A 19,821-nucleotide genomic window follows, 5' to 3' on the forward strand; every position below is an offset into this window, starting at 1 on the left:
ATGTTTTACAAATATTACATTTGTTTAAGATTTTCTCATGATGTTTTTGGCACATCATCTACAAGGTCACAACACAGCGTCACGACTAAGACTCTCAGACAGCGATTATCAACCTTTTTCATTTCAAGGACCATTTGATAAGCATTTGATTAGGGCATGGACACTTGATAAGATTTTCACAGATTCCTGTATAACTCTCAACTATTTGTTTCTATCTCCGAGTAACAGACCTTGTAAAGGGTCCGTTTGGTTCCTCCTAACTATCAATCTTTCACCTTTGGTCCTTGGGGACCCTCCCCTCGAGGCCCTCAAGGACCCTTGGGGGTGTAGGTGATGAAAAAAGCTATTATTAGGCTAGTCGTTCTAGGAGTTTTAAGACGACAGGTCAACTGAGAGACTGCAAGCTGTCATTCCTTACATTCCTCCACCTTTCAACTCAATCACCTCGTTGGGTCCTGCAGACTCCTGCTTCAATTAGATCAGTTGAGCTGATGAACAGTGTCTGTCCTCCTCATCCTCCTCTTTCCCTGTCTCACTCTGTTCAGGTCGCCCACCATCACAGACCCATGGGTTAAAGTTCTCAGTCGCCACAACTGATTTCACTCATTTCGATTCCTTAGAACAGGGGTCTTCAACAGGGGGTCCGCGACCCCTAGGGGGTCTGCGGAGGTACTGCAGGGGGTCCACGAAATTATTGCTTAAAAAAAAGAAAAAGAAAGAAAAAAAAACATTTCAAAAAATGTTTTTTTTTTTTTTTTACATTTATGTTAAAAAATAAATCATGATTCTATCCATTTTGAATAGCTTGAATACATGATTACTATGCAATTGACAGATTGTTGATATTATTGACATTGGTTCTCAGTTAGTAAGTAGTATTCTAGAAATGGTAGTGGTACGGCCCACCCTGCTCGCTGTAACTTGTACATGTTTAAAATAAAAAATATGTCGTACCCCCGACCCCCCCACCCTACGAGGTGGTAGGGGGTCCCTGCTCCATCTCCCCATCAGTTTGGGGGTCCCCGGCCTGAAAACGTTGAAGACCCCTGCCTTAGAAGCCAGCATGTCTCATATGGAAACATGTTACGCAGCAAAAACAGTCTATCTACTAGCTCTCAATGAGTCGCAGACACATTGAGAGCTTGTAGATAGGTTGTTTTGGGAGCAGTTCATATCAAAACCTCCGTCTCATCAGTCAGTCAGTCAGTCAGTCAGTCATGTCTCATGTCTCATGTCACACTCCATATATGGCTGTCCTTGTCCCTTTTATGCCCATATTTGGAGATCCCTGATGTTATCAATATTAAGCCCATATCTGGGAATGCCCTTATATGGACCTATTATGTCTCATGTGGTCTCAGCGCGACCTTGCCCGACATTTTCTTTTGCTTGAATCCGTGCATGCAGACCACGTTTCTCCCCTTCCATAATGTCCTTGAGTTCCTGTCTCTCTATACACATATCTATCTCCTGAAAATCAAGCGAAACAAAATCCCCCAAAAAGTGAAGAAAGGAAAGAGAATAGTCATTCTTCTACAGGCTTACCATTATGTTCAATTAGAAAGAAAAGAGGAAGCAGTTTTGTTGTTGCTTGGTTGCGACCCCCCCGGGGCCTCACAGGCCCTTTGTTTAAGTACAACTGATCGACACAATGCAGCTACACAATGCACAGTAGCACACGCTCAAAGAAAACCCCCAGTGTAACACATTATTCAAAACAGTCACGGTGACATTTCGCTGAGTGCGCGCGAAAACGGGCGATACGCCTCGTCTCTCTCTATTACTGCTTATATCGTGGACTGTGTGTCTGTCGCTCCTCGGGAAGGAAGGGTCGGGGATAAGCCGAACGCCTGGAATGCAAATGGAGCTCGGTTCAAGAGTTAAAGAAGACTGGTAGGATTTTCCTCCCCAAAAAAATAAAATAATGTATATTCGCTCGTACAAAAATAATCCCTCTCAATCATCCCTTATGACCCACTTAGAATAAATGTGTGTGTGGCAGACAGAGTCTGTATCTGCCGTTGTCTCGCATTGTCTGACGATCACAGATCTCCGCCTGCGTGAGGAATTATTTGGTAGGATTACACCTTATCTTGTTATTGCGTTCTTCACCTTGTGTGCCTTTATGATTACGCTGTGACATTTAGCATATTCTAAGAGTGGAGGTGCCACCGTGACACAGGGCCACAGGCCTGGTGTTGTTCGCTATGTATTGTTTTGGGCACAGCTTGTTCCTAATGGTGACACAAACAACAGTTTCTCTCTTATCGTGAGTATAACTATCGGTCTGAGACTGATCCCTTCCGTTTTGTGGCCACAAATGTCGCCACCCAATCATCAAGGTGATACACGAAAGAAGACAGATTTTTATACTGATGACATCAGGGATATCCATATGGGCAATGGGACACAGGACAGACTGATACAGAGATCTCCATATACAGTATGGGCATAAAAGGGACAGAAGGATACAGAGTGTTCACCCTTATCTCCATCAAATTGGCTGATATCTCCATATATGGCCACCAATGAAGGGACACAGACAGATGTGGAGAACGGGTACCCTTGACAATGGGTACAAGGGGTATTGCATGAATGGGGCATGCATTCCTATTGTAATTTGTATCGTTTCCGAGTAGATCAGAGCACCGGTCTACTGTATTTAAAGTGTCTCCGACTCCTCTTGCCTCACCAATTAGTTACTGATTGATCCAGAATTCCTCAACATGTGTCTGTCCGGTGACATCTAAATTCAATATAATTATGGGCTAGAACAGCGGCGAGAGCCGAGGACGGACGCCAACAAACCTGCACTCAATGCTTTTAGAAAAGTAGACAGTCATATATCACCACACCCAGTATGCAGTACCGCCCTAAAGACGTTGTTATTTTTGTATTGTATTTTCTGTATTGTTTCCCACCAGTTTTACATTAATAATGATGCATATTTAGAACGCATTTTTGCAAATCACAATCACAAAGTGGTACAGGGTCTAAAAACAATGGCATAACAATAGCAAAGAAAAGAAAATAACAAACAAACCAAAAAACATTGGCAACAACAACATGGACCCTACTTGGACACAAGACCCTTCTTGGGGTAAAAGTAAAAGATTATGTAAAAGCTTTGTTGAAAATGTATGTTTTTAGTCCATTTTTAGACTGTGGGGCTCTCAAATAGTCGTGGAGGGCATTACACAGCCGTGGGGGGGTAGTGGAGCAGAATGCTCGGTAGGTCACCCATGGTGCAGAGCTTGGTCATGGGTCCTTGGTCATTGAATTTAGATTATCAGTAGTAGCTGATGATCTCTGACGTCTGGCTGGATAAGTGAGTCTATCTGTAGAGACCATCCTATTGGCTTTTTTTTCTTATTTTACTGTAAGTTTGTTCAGGACATCTTTGTGCCTCAGCCTTTTAGGCAGTAGATGCACGGGACTGTACACTATCGGTGTCTTTGAGCCGGGGAGAAGGCCTGGGTCAACTTTTGGTCTTGTGTTTACAAACTACTCTACAATCCTGCTCTCATTAATACACATGTAGAGACACACTCGCTCGCCGCTTCTTCAGAAACGCAGTACAAGGACAAGCAGATCGATAAAGACACTCTGGTTTAAGGAAAGTCATACCTTGTAACAAAGGGCATTACTGGAGACAATACGTGTCCTTCAGAGAAAGACACACCATGAGACGTAAGCAGGAAGTCAGCCTGTCATAGCATAGACTAGGCTTTGATGCTCCCCTCTGGGCGAACACTGGCTTACATCATGCAGCCCCTCATCATTACTGATGTATGGCTGTGACACAAAGACAAACACAGACAGACAAATGCCTTTTCTGTTCAGCCTAATGGTGGATCCAGTCTGCGCACGCACACACACACACACACACACACACACACACACACACACACACACACACACACACACACACACACACACACACACACGCACAGTGACGGCAGGCAGGCGCGTGCGAATGTGAATGCGTGTCTGCCCTTGGCTGTGTCCGTCCGTGCGAGCGTTTCTTTGCATGCGTGTGGTCGATGAGGTCTGTTTTAATCACACAAAGTGGTCTCTATTTCAAATGAAACGACAAACGGTCCAGTCATGACACATAACTGTAACCGTCTCTCTCTCTCTCTCTCTCTCTCTATCTCAGGGGCAGACGTGGTCTCCCTCCATAGATGACGAAGGCTCGACGAGGGACGAGTTCTATGATGACGAGGACCTCTTCTCGGGCTCTGGCTCCGGCTGTAAGTTTATTTTTTAAGCGTGCGTGTGCACGCGTGTGTGTGTGTGTGTGTGTGTGTGCGCGCACCCACTGAAGCTTGATTCAGTTAAGATAAGAGATAACGACAGGTGGTGAGGTTCAATCTGATGAGATGCCCCCCCCCCCCCCACACACACACACACACACACACACACACACACACACACACACATCGTCTCCTGTCTCGTTATGGTCACTTAGCATGCTGGTGCTGTACACAGGTCTCGGTCACACACACACACACACACACACACACACACACACACACACACACACACACACACACACACACACACACACACACGCACGCGCGCGCATAACAACACAATCTGAATCACAGCATTTGCAGTCACAGATACAGTACAACCCTTAAGGTAGCTTTCCACCGCACCGACGTTGGCGGCAGTATATACTGTAGATTCGAGTGACGACGCGCCATATCTATACTATAATTTTGCGAATGTCTGTCTGAGTGAGTGTCTGTCTGTCTGTCTGAAACAGCGTTTCTCCTCAGTGGCTGGAGCAATTGATCTGAAATTGCATCACCATTAGCATATGAACACACCTGACATAACTGTGAAGCCCGTTTGTCACTTTCACAAATCGTATGCTGTATATTTGCATTTTTATGGTGTATCTACTATCTATTCTGCATCTAGCATGAGGCACATCTATTCTGCATCTAGCTTGAGGCAAAATGTTTAACCAGCTCTGTGTGTGTGTGTGTGTTTGTGTGTGTGCAGGCAGGCGGGTGTGTGTGCAGGCGGGTGGGCGGGCGGGCTGGGCTGGGGGGGGGGGGGGGGGGGGGGGGACAGTATCTCTGTAGCCATTAAACGAAACGGGTTTCTTACATTGATGCTCCTACATATTATCATGCAAGCACCAGTTAAAGTTACTTTCCATCCCTCATATACTGTATGCACAGTGCACATCCCATAACCCACACACTGCACATCATTTTGGAGCTCATATCTTTGAACGGGTAAGAGCTAGTAGCCTATAATGAAATGGCTATATTTGCATAACAGGTTTACCAGGTTTACCAGTGAGTGCTCTGTAGCGCATCCCCCCTAGAGTCACAAGCCCAGGTACCCTATTCATATGGATACTTTAACACCCACTGTCGGTTTCCAGCGGTGACTGCGTGCATATCATACATGTGGTATGTAGGCGACTCTTTGAGATTCGTTCAAAGCAAACTTTGTTTCTCTTCTAGCAGCGCTGTATTTTCTAATTGAATTAAATGTAACTAGAAAATAAAATCTTAAGTAACAATGCAAATGTAATTAAGACTAGAAAACATAGTTTTTGTTTCCCCACCATTAGATCTGCTGAGATCCGTTCTTTCGAAATAGCCTCTAGAGGCGCGTGTGCACGTGACGTCAATAAATGAAAAGAAATTCCCAAAGCACCACTGGCGGTGGGTACACTGTTAAATCTGCTGTTGAATGGGCGGTGGGTACACTGTTAAATCTACTGTTGAATGGGTGGTGGGTACACTGTTAAATCTACTGTTGAATGGGAGGTGGGTACCCTGTTAAATCTACTGTTGAATGGGCAGTGGGTACACTCATAGGCGCCGGACCATGGACTGTTTGGGCTGGACTGCCACCCCACTTTTCAGGCTATCGAGCTTTTTTTTCTTTTTTTTCTGTATTTTTTCTCCTCAACCGGCGCTAGGGCAGTAGCCCCGCCCAGTGCGACCCCCAGTCACTCATGCTAATTGCTTCCAATACACAAGTCTGTCTGCTTACATGTTCAACCGGTTCTGAATTTCTGATGACGGCCAGGCTGCAGTGCATGGTAGCCTAAAGTAACAAATGAAATTAGCCTACATTATACTCAAGTAGCCTACTACTGTAGGCTAAGTACAATTTTTAGGCTTTCTCAGAGGCAAATATGTAGGCTGCTTTTACTCCACTACAAATATTTGAAAACAGTTAAGTTACTTTGCAGATTTCGATTATTATAAAGGCATACATTAACCAGTTCAGTCTATATATTTAGACCATTAGAAATGAAAATACAAGATCACAATGCGACGCTTAGCTATAATTGTGAGCTTAGATCTGCTAAAATATTTGTATCTATGTTACATTTTTTAAAACCTGTGAAATGGGACGTTCTGCAAATGACTACGTTTTATTTATACAGTAGCTACATTTTGATACCAAAACGTCATTATGCAAGTATTTTGGACATGGGACTTCTAACAGAGTATTTCTACTTTTACTTACTTAAGTAAAACATGTGAGTAGGTCTACTTTTCTTTTTTCTTCACTGACGGCCGGGCTGCAGCGTCGGCTCGGTCACTCTCTCTCTCCTCACTCAGTCGACTACGATGTAAAAGCAGTTCGTTCTAACTTTCACTATTATACAGTAGCTGGAATTTCCCTTACTTTATTCACATTTAAACTTAATGTATTTTCTCGAAAATACATTGAGCGCAGCAGAGCCCTCATTCATGCCGAGATTACAGAAGGCATAACAAGGCATAGGCGTACAACATTGTAGGGCATAATAATTAATATTGAAATAAGAAAAGCAGGATAAAACAAGTTATGTATTGTGAAAAAGTTGAATTCAATTCTTAATCCAGAGCTACTAACAATTGTCATCTAACAACACATTGTGCTAGTGATTGTTGCGATAGTTATACTAAAGTCCGAGGTGTACGTTTGGTTACGGTTATGACGTCACCACCTGGCCACGCCCACATCACCGTCCCCTCACTATTTTACCACTGCCGGCGCCACTGGGTACACTGTTAAATCTACTGTTGAATGGGTGGTGGGTACACTGTTAAATCTACTGTTGAATGGGCAGTGGGTACACTGTTAAATCTACTGTTGAATGGGTGGTGGGTACACTGTTAAATCTACTGTTGAATGGGCAGTGGGTACACTGTTAAATCTACTGTTGAATGGGCAGTGGGTACACTGTTAAATCTGCTGTTGAATGGGCAGTGGGTACACTGTTAAATCTACTGTTGAATGGGTGGTGGTGGGTACACAGTTAAATCTACTGTTGAATGGGAGGTGGTTACACTGTTAAATCTACTGTTGAATGGGAGGTGGTTACACTGTTAAATCTACTGTTGAATGGGCAGTGGGTACACCGTCACGTCAGGTCGCAAGTTGTAGGGAAGCGCCAAACATTCGACTGCCGGAAAGCAGCGGGCTTATTGTTGATAAAGACATCAAGCCATAGGCTATTTTTATCACCAATTAGCAGCCACCTGTCATTGTCGGCTCTCATGTGAATTCAGCAACATCTTTTTCACACCTTCCAAACCGACTGATTTCCCGACTTCATTCGACTCCCCGTCTGTAGGTAATATAGCTCTGTTTGGTGGAGAGCTACCCTTTTAAACACAAGTCTTTCTTTCTTGACCCAAATTCATTAAAGGATGCCTCCAAACACACAGATACACACATACAGACATGCCATAGATCCCCTGAGATTAAGTGATCTGATTTACAGTAATCTCATTATGCCCCACAGGTCAGTTGATCAGCACATGCATCGGCAGACTGTGTGTGTGTGTGTGTGTGCGTGTGCGTGTGCGTGTGCATGTGCGTGCACTTAAGTCTGTCTGTCTGCTGCATAATGCATGCTCACCTGACTGGGAAGTACCCTACCAAACTCTCTCCCAGCCATTTACAATAGGCTTGTGTGCCTATACTGCCAGGAATTTTATTAATTTCCAAGTTAGCTTTAATCTAACCCAACAGGGATCATATTGTTGTAAAATGTAGTACTAGTACTATCCACTAGAGTGTGCCCAACGATAATCTCCTAGAGTCTGGACTAGCGAGTGGACAGCAGTAGACCCATAATGGCGGCGCCCATTGGCGGCCATTATGTCTCCCGGTCCGCCGAACGGGAGCTATAAAACACGATCCGAACGTCGTGCACACGCCATTTACACTCGTTTTTGCTCTTGAGTGACCAATCTGTCAGTCCAGCCATTTTTTTCCGAATGAAAATCGGTCTAGATATGGTAAAGTTTGATAAGAAAAACGTCAACATTCAATGCTGTAAAAAGGCCCATTCTATGTTATGGCCGAACGACTTCCGGGTTACGTCATCGATGATGTCACTTCCTTCGAATATGTAACTTTAGACTAAAATTAAGCTAGAAAGGTCATTTATAGCTCAAAAAATGTCAAAAAAATACCAAAATGATCAGAAAATGATCCCCAAGGCGACGTTTGGCGATCTGGCTGCCTCACCCTCCTCAAAATGGCGATGGAAGGCGATTTGGCTGTGAACTAGTTAAACAAGGATCACATTTGTCTAATTCTGCCTGATTGTTTGATCAGGGTTTTTATTGCAGGCAGGCCAGCAGGATTAAAGTTCTCAGTCGTCTCGACTGATTTCAGTCATTAAGGCCGGCTTTACACTGCCACTGAAATCTAGCCTGAATCAGATCTGAGTCACTTCAAAAGTGGAATCCGATTTTTTTTAAATAGTCTAAATCCAAACATGTCACATTCAGGTCACATGAAATCCGATTTTGAAAAACCACATCCAGAGGTAGTTTCAAATCCGATCCATATCGGATCTGAGGACATCTGACTCAGTCTGAAAGCAGCAACCACATCCACCCCATTGACTTGTATGCAGGTCACATTCAAGTCACATCAAACTGCCCAAGCGTCACTTGCTGCGCGAGCAGCGCGACCCGATCGCGGCTGTAAATTACATCATTACAGAGCGCGAGTATTTACTATTTGATTACAGCGCATTGTGCACATGAGAAAAACAAAAGAGAAGAGAGAAAACACGTGAGCTAAACAGTGAAAACGAGAGAGAAGAGCGAAACACAAGAGTAAAGAAAAGAAGAGAGAAAAACAATATTAACGTGTGTTTACTATGGTCTATTATGTCGCATTTCCTGAAAGTAATCAGAACGTCATCAACCAGCGTCGACGTAGTGACGTAACGTCATGACGCCTACGTCGTTACCACGGTAACCAAAGCATACATGTCGCCGCAGGGCAGCTTTGGGCTAACGCTGTCTGAACGCACAGATCAGATCTGTGTCACTTGCAAATGCAGTGTGAAAAGTCGGGCCAAAAGATCAGATTTGAGAACAAATCGGATTTGGGCTGGATTTGACTGCAGTGTAAAGCCGGCCCTAGACTCCATAGCAGCCAGAATGTCGTCTATGGAAGCACGTTGTGCAAGCAAGCTTGTAGATCTGCTATTTTCGGTTATTCGTTATTTTGATATTAAAAATCACACCCAATGTGAAGTGAGCAGTGCTATTTAATGAGTCAATGGTCAATGTGACCCCTGGGTGAGTGGGCGTACAAAACAGACACCAGTTGACCAATCCCAGTCCGGACAGACGCGGGACAAACTGACAAAGCCAAATGTAGAAGCGGTTAGCGCCGCTCAAACAGTATCTGAAGTGGTCAATCTAGCAATAGAAGAGATTAAAGAGCGTTGATTAGTTAGCGTTTTATTTCATAAAACAGGGGTCTTCAACATTTTCAGGCCAGGGACCCCTTAGTTGAGAGAGAGATGAAGCAGAAACCCCAACAACTGTTTCCTAGATTCCATAGTTTCATTGTTTGACAGCCCAATCATCATTCTATTTTGGATTCATGTCAATTTGTGTTTTCAGCTACATATTTAACCACTTGAACCGTCAATACATAAATTGACATTTCACTCTGTACTTAGTCTGCTCTTTTTACCCTCTACACCAAACGTCTTTGCCGAAAGTAGCCGATCTGCTATTTTTGGCTAAAGTTCTCAGAATATGGCCGCAAGGATTCAGGTGGTTAATATAAAAAAGGACAATTTAGATTTTTATCACACAGAGATTTGGAGGACCCCCTGTAGTAACTCTGAGGACCCCCTAGGGCCCCGGACCCCCTGTTGAAGGACCCTGTCATAAAAGCAAAGGTTAAAGTTAGGGTTACCTAACCCTACCTTAAACAAGAATCAGTCTAATTCAGCCTGACTGTTTGATGGGGGTGTTTTGTTGCAGGCAGGCAGGCAGCTCGAGCAGGACCCTTCCTTATTAAAGCGTGACTCACTGAGGGCTAGCCCCTGGGTCCAGGGCAGCACTGCGCTAGTGGCAGAGCAAGCAGCAGCAGCAGCCCTCCCCTAATAAATTACTATTCAGAGCAGGCGAGAGCCCCCCCAAACCCACCCACCCCCCCAACCCCCCCGCTGATGAGGACGGCAGCACCGGCAAATTGCTTTATCTCACACTGTGATACGAGCCCTTTGGAATCCGAAAAGGCTCTTATATATAGATAGACAGATTGTCACGGGGTTCCGTGCCACCGCTTCCCCCTCTCTCCCTGAACTTGGCGTTTTTCTTCTTTTCCCACTATGATGTGCTTTAAAACAGAAGCGCTATTGTTTTCCCAGCAGCCATTTTTAGATATCCTCCTCTTCTGTGAGCCCCCTCTCCTCTCCTCTCCGCCAGCCAGCCCACGTTGTTCTGCCTTATGTCTCTGTCCCTGTGAAGTTCAACTCAGCTCCGCTTTAGAGCCCACCAGCTCCAAGGAGGATGCTGGGAAAGGAAAACTAGGTGTTATGACGACGATCAGGGGTGTAAAGTAACTAAGTAGCCTACATTGTACAATTTTGAGGTTTTTCTACTTCCAATATTTCCATCTATACTTTTACTTATACTCCACAACATCTAAAATATATAGACAAATAATGTACTTTTTGCGCCACTACAATTATTTGAAATCGTTAGTTACTAGTTACTTTGTAGATTTTGATTATTATTACAAAACATGCATTAACCACTTCAGCTCTAATTGAACTTTGGCTATTTAAAAATAGATGATTCTACAAGCTCGAAAGACTTCTGAAACATGACATTCTCCATCATGAGTACTTTTGGTACTTTAAGTATATTTTGATGCCAATACTTTTTTACTTTTACTCAAGACATTTTTTATTACTGGATTTCTTTTTTACTGATTGATGCTTTTTCTTCTGAGTACTTTTTCCATCACTGGTTATACATCCAAACAAACAATCACTATAATCTCTCTCTCTCTCTTCTCCTCCTCCTCCCTCCTCTCTCCCCCCCTGCCTGTCTCTCTCTCTTTCTCCTCCAGTTCCAGAGATCACCGTGAGGCCGACGTCGGTGCGTGTGACCTTCACCACGGAGGAGCCCCTCCCCCTCTCCACCACCCAGGCCACTAGCCCCGCCCCCTCTGCCCCGCCCGCCCAGGAGCCCAGCCCCAACCCGGACCCTGACCCGGACCCCACGCCAACCACCGACGACAGCACTGCCGCGGCCGCTGCCATCACCACCGCGCCCACCACCGCGCCCACCCCCATGTCCACCGAGGCCGACGGCGTGAGCGGCGCCGGCTGGGAGAGCGTGAGGGAGATGGAGATGGAGCGCGAGAGGGAGCGCGAGAGGGAGCTGGAGAGGGAACGAGAAAGGGAGCTGGAGAGGGAGAGGGAGCGCGAGAGGGAGCTGGAGAGGGAGAGGGAGCGCGAGAGGGAGAGGGAGCGCGTGCGTGAGCTGGAGCGCGAGCGTGAAAGGGAGCGCGAGCGGGAGCGCGAGAGGGAGAAGGAACGCGAGCGGGAGAAGGAGCGCGAGCGGGAGAGGGAGCTGGAGCGCATCAGGGCAGCGGCTGCCGCGGCGGCCAGAACCACCGCGGCGCCAACCGTCCCCGCCAGCACGGCCTCGGCGGCCAGCGGCCTGGACGACCTGGGCACCACGGAGGAAGAGGAGGACGTGTACCTTCCCCCCGAGCCCACCACCTCCTACCCCGCCGGCGCTGACGACGACGACGACACCACCATGGAAGACGCCGTCACGGCAGCAGAGAGCAGCACCGCCGCAGGGCCCCCCGGCGGCGGCAGCACGCAGGCGCCCACGGTCACGCCGGCCGCCACCACCACGCTGAGGTCCAGGGGCGTCCCCTTCAGGCCCAGGGTGACCGCGGTGACGGCGGCCACTGAGGCAGCACCGCCCGGCGCGGAGAGGAGCACCACCCGTCCACCCATGCCCAGCAGCACACAGGTAGGGGCTGGCACCATTATGGAACTTTTATTTAACCATGAATTGATTTGTCAGCTCAGATAACTGGCAATTTAACGACTTAATTGCGTGTCTGTCGCTGAACATTATTGGGACATTATGAGAGGGTAATGTTTTAATTTTTTGTTTGGCTCTTAAGGCTTCGTGAACAAAAGGTGTACATGGGCAGATATGACAGACAACTTAAATAATTTAATTATTTTATTTTATACTTGAAGAGTGGAAATAGCCGATCTACAAGCTCAAAACGTTTTGAGCTTGTAGATCTGCTGTTTCCACTATCTTTGAAAATGTTTGGAAATAGATGAAAATATTTTAATACACAGGTGGGTTTCATTATTTGGCCATTCTCCGTGTGTTCCTTCGCTCACTCCATCCATATGTTCATGGTTTATACCCTTTGACTGGTATCTTTTGTGTGCAACGAACGGGGCCCCCGGATTCTAAGTATGATGCATTTTGGGTTCACTTGGCTTTTCCCACATTGTAATTACGCTTGCCGCTATTTTTTGCGAAGCATACATTCAGTCAGTGTATTGGATGGTTCCAACTCTACTCAACAGTGGCTTCATTGTTTCGAAAGCTCTCGGAGTGAAGTGAAGCGCTTAGCGCCGCGGAAATTTTTCCGTTTGCGTTGGTTTGGAGTGTTGTCAAACGCAGATGGAGCGCCTCCTCCATGAAAGAAATACAGTGACAAATGTAGCTTTGCTATCATTATTCTCTTCTCCTATCTGGCTCCCAAACTGTGGAACGAACTCCTCATTGCAGTTACAACTGCAGACTCACTCCCAAGCTTCTGTCGTAATCTGACTCAAATCTTCAGACTCCACCTTTAGCCTGTAGCACTTGTCAAAGGTTAATAAAATGTCATCTAGATACAGATAGCATGTTATGTTGTAGACATATGCCAGGTTCATTTGTTGACCTATCATCCTATAGTTTTTTTTTATAGTTTCAATGTACAGATTATTTATTGGTTGATATTATACTGTTTAGAAGACTGATGATGGGTTCTTGGTTTACCTATGAGTTTACCAGTGGTGTTTTCTAAAGGGATACGTCGTTATATACAGTACACCATCCAGTATACCGTCCAAGAAAAGAAAAGAAAAAATCTTATACCCTCCAGATTTTCATGAATAAATGAAAAATCAAACCTCAGTTCGAAGCGAAGCGGTGAATTTGAGCAGCTATGCCCTGTGTGTGTTTGTGCGTGTGTCTAGGCTGCACAACAGTGGTCTTCTCAATCTGTTCCTTTTTTATAGTTTAAAAATCATGCCATGCACGTTGTACTAATGAAACATACTGTAACTCCGGCCACACACCGTTGTACTAATGAAACATAACTCCGGCCATGCACTGTTGTACTAATGAAACACAGCGTGCATAGTGTGTGTGTGTAGGCCTGCATTGCAGCTATTTGTACTCTACGGGACAGGGAGACACACAAACTAGTTTGTAGGGATCTGCTTTACCACTCAAAAAATGCAATGATTCATTAATAAATACAAGTAAAATGAAAGGTAAAAACCCCAAAAGGTGTTCCCGTCCTAAATGGGTTAAGAGTGTCTACTGTCTACATTTCTAATTGTAATTATTCAACATCCCTACATCCTCCCTCTCTCTCTCTCTCTCTCTCTCTCTCTCTCTCTCTCTCTCTCTCTGTCTCTCTCTCTCTCTGTGCGTCTCAGGCGCGGCCGGAGGAGGGTAATAATGAACTGGGGGTGGCGGGCCCCAGCGGGGACTTTGAGATCCGCGAGGAAGACCGCCGCAACGACCTGGGCCGGGGGCGGGACATGGACGTGGGGGCGGAGCCTGACCTGATCGGCAACACAGTGAACACGGGGAGCTCGGCCGCCCAGCTGCCCCAGAAGAACATCCTGGAGAGGAAGGAGGTCTTGATAGGTAAGCTCTACGTCTGTCAGTCAGTCAATCAATCCATCAATCAAATCAGCGCGTTTCGGGATGCTATTGATCAGCGGTTGTCAAATGGGGCTGCGTGTACCCTTAGGGGTACGCAGAGGTACGGCTTACCCCTAAGGTAAGCCGTACTTTGTGGAACGCCTTACCTTTGGCTTTAAAAAATGCTGTGTCAGTCGACGGTTTTAAAACGTTTCAAATGCATTTTATCACATTATGTTTTTACCGGTCTCATTTGTTAATCATGAGTTTAAATTAAGTAACAATCTAGTAAGCTAAACCTTTGATTCAAAATAGGTTTCCTCTGCTTGGGAGTTAATCTCGATTCTCTAAGCCATTCTCTCTTTTCTCTTCAAGAAGTTTATCTCAGAGCCCCCGGCTTGGAATATCAATCTTCCGACTTTTGTTGAATTCTGCAAACTGTGACAGTTTCTATAGAGCCTTCTGTCTGTTTGACACTAGCCTCGGAAACCCAGGCTTTTATTTTGGCGATAGGAAGAAAAATAAAAGCCTGGGGTAACCTGCTGCAATTTCTGGCATAGAAGTGGGAGGCGGGCCATGGCACAGATTGTGAACCAATAGGATCTAGCGGCTGTTTTCAGCCGGTGGATCCGCCCCCTCTAGACCAAAATCAGCCTGTGTTAGGGAAGGCTAGTTTGACACTGACCTGTTCGGTTTTGTCTGTCTGTCTGTCTGTCTGTCTGTCTGTCTGTCTGTCTGTCTGTCTGTCTGTCTGTATGTCTGTCTCTCCGTCTGTCTGTCTGTAATCCTGCCTGTCTGCCTGGCTAATCAAAATGCCCCCACTAGGTAATAGGCTGAATAATTACATTTCCTTTTGCCTCCTTTGGTGCTCCCCCCACTCCCCTTCCTTCTGGGAAATGGATAGAATAAACCGGCATCACCCATGTGTTCCTGACTGTAGCCCAGATATATCACTATAAGTGAATCTGCTACTTAGACTCATTTGACCCTTTAGTGAGCGGGCAATCCTCTTCTCGGGTTCTCCAACAACCCCCCTCCTTTCAATTGTCTCTAGCGGTCTCCCTTTCACCGTCTTTCTCTCTCTCTCTCTCTCTCTCTCTCTCTTAGCTTGTTGCTTTGCCTCCATTTAAATCCAATTCTCCTTCCAAGTGCCCCCCTTTTTTGCTTCAGTCCCAGAGAGCTTATTTTAGACAACGTAGGGGAGTTGGGCCATTGGCCCATTCTGATTGGCTCTCTGTCTCTCCCTCAGCTATTCTGATTGGAGGTCTGCTGGCGGTGGCCTTTCGCGATTTCCTGGTCATCGGTAAAGAGGCAGACTTTAGAGTTTAGACACAGTGGTGGAAAGTAACTAAGTACATTCACTCAAGTACTGCACTTAAGTACAAGTTTGAGGAACTTTTACTTTACTTGAGTATTTCCATTTTTCGATACTTCTACTCCTCTACAACAAGTCAAATATTGTACTTTTTTACTTCACTCCAATTATTTGTTAGCTTTAGTTACTTTGCAGATTTAGATTGTTTTCGTCTGTTTGAAAGCAGCCTTCGTAAATCTGCATAGAGTATTTCTAGACTGTGGTATTGCTACTTTTACTTAAAGGAAGGGTGATTGATGTTTCTTTGTTAAAATACGTGTTAAATAGCTCTATATTCTCATAGTACTCATTGCTGTCGAGTGTTTCTTCAGTTACAGTAGTCTCCCTGTCTCTGCAGCTGTTCGGTGAACATAAAACAACATTTTCAGGTCGGGATGCCTATTTTATCCAATCAGGATAGAGAAGTTGAACTCACACTGGATATCAGGATAAACAAGGGGAATTGGAAATGATGACACAAAGAAATGAGCAGACGAAATTGGAACTGAAACACCACATTTTTAAGCTGAACACTGAAGCTGACAAATGGCTACTCTCTCCTGATTGGCTGAAGATTTGCCACCCACCTGAAAGTGTAAAGAGCTCTGAAAAGAGCTGGTGAGACGTGGAGCAGGCACGTGCACACATAGACATCAAAGGGGGCTTGAGCCCCTGCCCTTTTATCCAAGTACCCTCTCAAGACCATGAATGCAGTTTTTACTATGGTGAAAGAATTGCAAATGCCCTCTTTCCATACCATACCCAATCTCTCGAGACAGAGTCAATGATGGCTACGCCTAGGAAGAGAGACAGACCGAGTGGGCGTCGCCCTTTCTTTGATCTGGGTTCCCAGATTGTACCATACCTGAAGGCAGCATTCAAGAAAATGACCGTGTCCAAACTCTCCTGAACTTGAATGCAACTTCTCATGTTAAAAGAATTATTGAAAATAGCCGACCTCCAAGCTCAGAACGAGCTTGGAGGTCTGCTATTTTAAATATTTTCACCAAAAGGCCCTTTTAGAAATTTCAGCCCCTGCCTCTCTAACATTCTCTGCACGTCCCTGACGGGGAGACTCCTGTTACTGAACAAACACTAGTACTGTAGCAATGATTAATATCAGAACAGTGTGCTTTAACCTTTTAACAAAAAAACAATACCCTACCTTTTCTTTAAGTGAAACATCTGAGTACTTATTCCACCACTGCAGTAGACTGTCTCTGTTGTATGTATTTAGTTGACACTCTAGTATAGACACTCTTTGTGGTGACGTACAACAGAACACCTAGCTACCTATTAAAATAGTTTTGGAGGAAAAGTTGTTTACTTTGAAATACCCACGAGAGTACAAACACTTTATTCTCCAGGTCTGGCTTTGATACCAATTTAGTTTAACAAGGTTATACACATACCACATACAGTGGCATTCATTTATCCTGTTTTCTTTCTAGGGCTTTCTTTCTGTCTAGGGCTGTTGCACGCAACACTGTCTGTCTGCCGAGAGCAGCGGAAAAAATGCAGCTGTTGTGTGTTGCTTAAGCCAACCCCATAGGGCTAAAGTATGTCGCACTGCAGGGTTACACAATAAACAAAAAAAGCTAGTTGGAAACAACACCGCTTATGTTGCCACATTCTGGCTCTGTCAGCTGGCCGGTTATCGGCGAAATAACGCTGAATTCACACCAGCAGTTAGTTGTGTTTGAATAGCCTGGCATCGGCAGACTGCATGATCACGTGGGATCCCTCATTTAGAAACTAAAAGACGTGTCCCTTATTGAACTGTGCCGATGACCCAAGTGGTTGATGCCTGGCAGCGTGTCCCGGGTTCGACTCCCAAGCCCCAGTGGTGCATATGTCATTCCGCAACTATCTCCCTTGTTTCCTGTCTCTCGCCACTGTCCACTGTTATGAAATTATGTCCTCCACTGAAATCAAGTAAAACAAAGAATAATAAGCTAAACGTTGCAGCTGAAGCTGCGTGACGAAACCATTAGTGTACTGTGCTCTGAAATGGTCCTGGACAAGGCGTACAGAATCAGGTTAGACACCACTTGAGATTGACAGGAAACGGCCTGTTTTATGAGAGTAGTAGTGCCGAATACACATGACAGAGATTTAAACTGGCAGCTTGTGGATGTGAAATTAATGAAGATTGAGCAGCTGCACGGCCTGTTTCTTACCTAAAAGTGTGTAGGTCATTTTTACGAAGCAAGCCACCAGAGAGACGAGCAGCAAGTGTCTTGTACTACTCCCTAAACTGTGGAGCTCTCCCCTGTCAGGCAGAGATATCACTGCTGTCGGGCCAGAAACCTCTTATCTCCACGTTTTAATGGTTTAAATGGTTTACTTTAGCTATTGGAAAATAGCAGATCTACAAGCTCACAGTGCAGCACCGAGTGCTGCGCTGCGAGCTTTTGCTATTTTTGAAAAATCATGAAAATCTTTGAATGTATATTATTTAAATCGAACATTTGTAACTCAAATATTTGGGGGTTGACATGAAAAGGTTTGAGAACCACGGACATAGGAACATGAGTTTTCAAAAACTTTAGAAGGATTTAGAAGACATTTATTGAATCGGGGTAAAAAAAAATCAAAGACTTGCACAAAGATTTTCAGGATAAAATAGCAGATCTACAAGCTTGCAGCGTGGCACGGCACCGAGTGCCACGCTGCGAGCTTGTATGTCTGCCATTTTTCAATAGCTCAAGCATAAAATAATGGTTAAAACGGTTCAAGTCTTAACACAACACAGATACTTTCCAGGTCTCAATGGATTTAACGTTTTGGTGTTTTTTTTTTTCCATCAAATTAACGCCCTACTCGAACATACTACGGCGTCACACCAAAGCATCAAAAGTAGCGTATATACAAGCTCGAGCTTGTAGATCTGCTACTTTTGATGCTTTTTAATTTGAATCCTGAAAAGTAAAACAGCTTAGGACATCAGAGGTTTCTCGAGCCGCTCAGAGCGGGAGGGGAGCTCTCTCTCTCTCTTGCTGTGGACCACAACTCGCTTATTTATGAGGCTTGTCACTCACACCTCAGACACGCCCATTTTGCGCTAAAAGCTGAGAGATATAAATTACTGACCGCTGCTGCTGGTATAAATTCAGCTTCAACTGTTAACAATGCCTTGGTGTGGGCTGCTTTGCTGCTAAGCTTTTTTTTCGTGTGTGTGTGTGTGTGTGTGTTCTGAGGCAGTGGCCGGCGGCTTGTAGTGTTTTAAAACGCGTGGCTTTTTTAATGCGACGGGACACGACAGTGGGCTGACTAATGGCATTGTGGTGTTCTGCTCGCGACCGTGCGTTCCTCCCAACTGTTTGTAGAATGTAAGGCACGGGCGGCATTCCCTGGCCGACGCAGAATGTGGAAATGCCTTTGTGTGATCTAATCTCTAATCTCTCTCTCTCTCTCTCTCTCTCTATCTCCATCTCTCTGTTGTTTTACTCAGCGGTGATCGTGGGAGGCGTGGTGGGGGCCATGTTCGCCGCCTTCCTGGTGATGCTGCTGGTCTACCGCATGAAGAAGAAGGACGAGGGTAGCTACACGCTGGAGGAACCCAAACAGGCCACGGTCACCTACCAGAAACCAGACAAGCAGGAAGAGTTCTACGCATAACAACACGACAGACACAACAACAACAACATTAAAACACATCGGAGAAAAAAAACACACACACGCTCACACCAAGGGAGGACCCCCACCCCCGCCCCCCTGCGCCTGCCCTGCACGGAGGGGGAGCAGAAAGGGAGAGAGGAGGAGGAAGAAGAAGAGGAGAGAGACAGATACCCCCCGGCCAGACCGACCGACCGACCGACCGCCCCCTTCTTCTTGCCCTGACCGACCGACCTTTGCCCTGTCCTTTTCTTCCTCTCCGCCACCCTCATCCACTCCTCTTTCCCCCGGAAAACAATCGATCGTCACGATGAGAGCTCCTCTCTCCGTTGGACTTTATGGAACTTTATTTTCAACTAATGGCGTAAAAGAAAACAAAAAAAAAGACAATGATATATTCCGAAGAAGAAGAAGAAGAAGAAAAAAATAACCAGACACACGTACACTACACACACAAGAAATGTTTTTAAAAAGTTAAATGTTGTTATTAATATTCTACCGATTCTCTTGTTCTCTGATATAATACGATATGATTATTTTGTACAAAAAGAAACTCTCAAGAAGAAAAGAAAAAAAACACAAGCTCTTATCCTGTGTCCCAGCACAACAGTTTCCAGCGACAAAGAAAAGAGGGGAGGG

General features: G+C 45.3%; 1 protein-coding gene across 1 annotated transcript in view; it reads left to right on the forward strand.

The window, feature by feature from the left end:
• The window catches only part of sdc3 (syndecan 3), a gene marked incomplete at its 5' end in the record, with an annotated part of 72,173 nt that extends 52,640 nt beyond the window's left edge, over nt 1-19,533 (forward strand). Inside the window, 4 exons of the mRNA XM_080735500.1 lie at nt 4,160-4,253; nt 11,371-12,290; nt 14,000-14,213; nt 19,019-19,533. Coding sequence (XP_080591626.1) covers nt 4,160-4,253; nt 11,371-12,290; nt 14,000-14,213; nt 19,019-19,185 — 1,395 coding nt within the window. The 3' untranslated portion in view covers nt 19,186-19,533. The remainder of the gene's footprint in view (nt 1-4,159; nt 4,254-11,370; nt 12,291-13,999; nt 14,214-19,018) is intronic.
• Nucleotides 19,534-19,821: the final 288 nt, after the last annotated feature.

Source organism: Nannobrachium achirus (assembly GCF_963921795.1).
Source record: "Nannobrachium achirus genome assembly, chromosome: 10".
In the NCBI taxonomy this organism is placed as follows: domain Eukaryota; kingdom Metazoa; phylum Chordata; class Actinopteri; order Myctophiformes; family Myctophidae; genus Nannobrachium; species Nannobrachium achirus.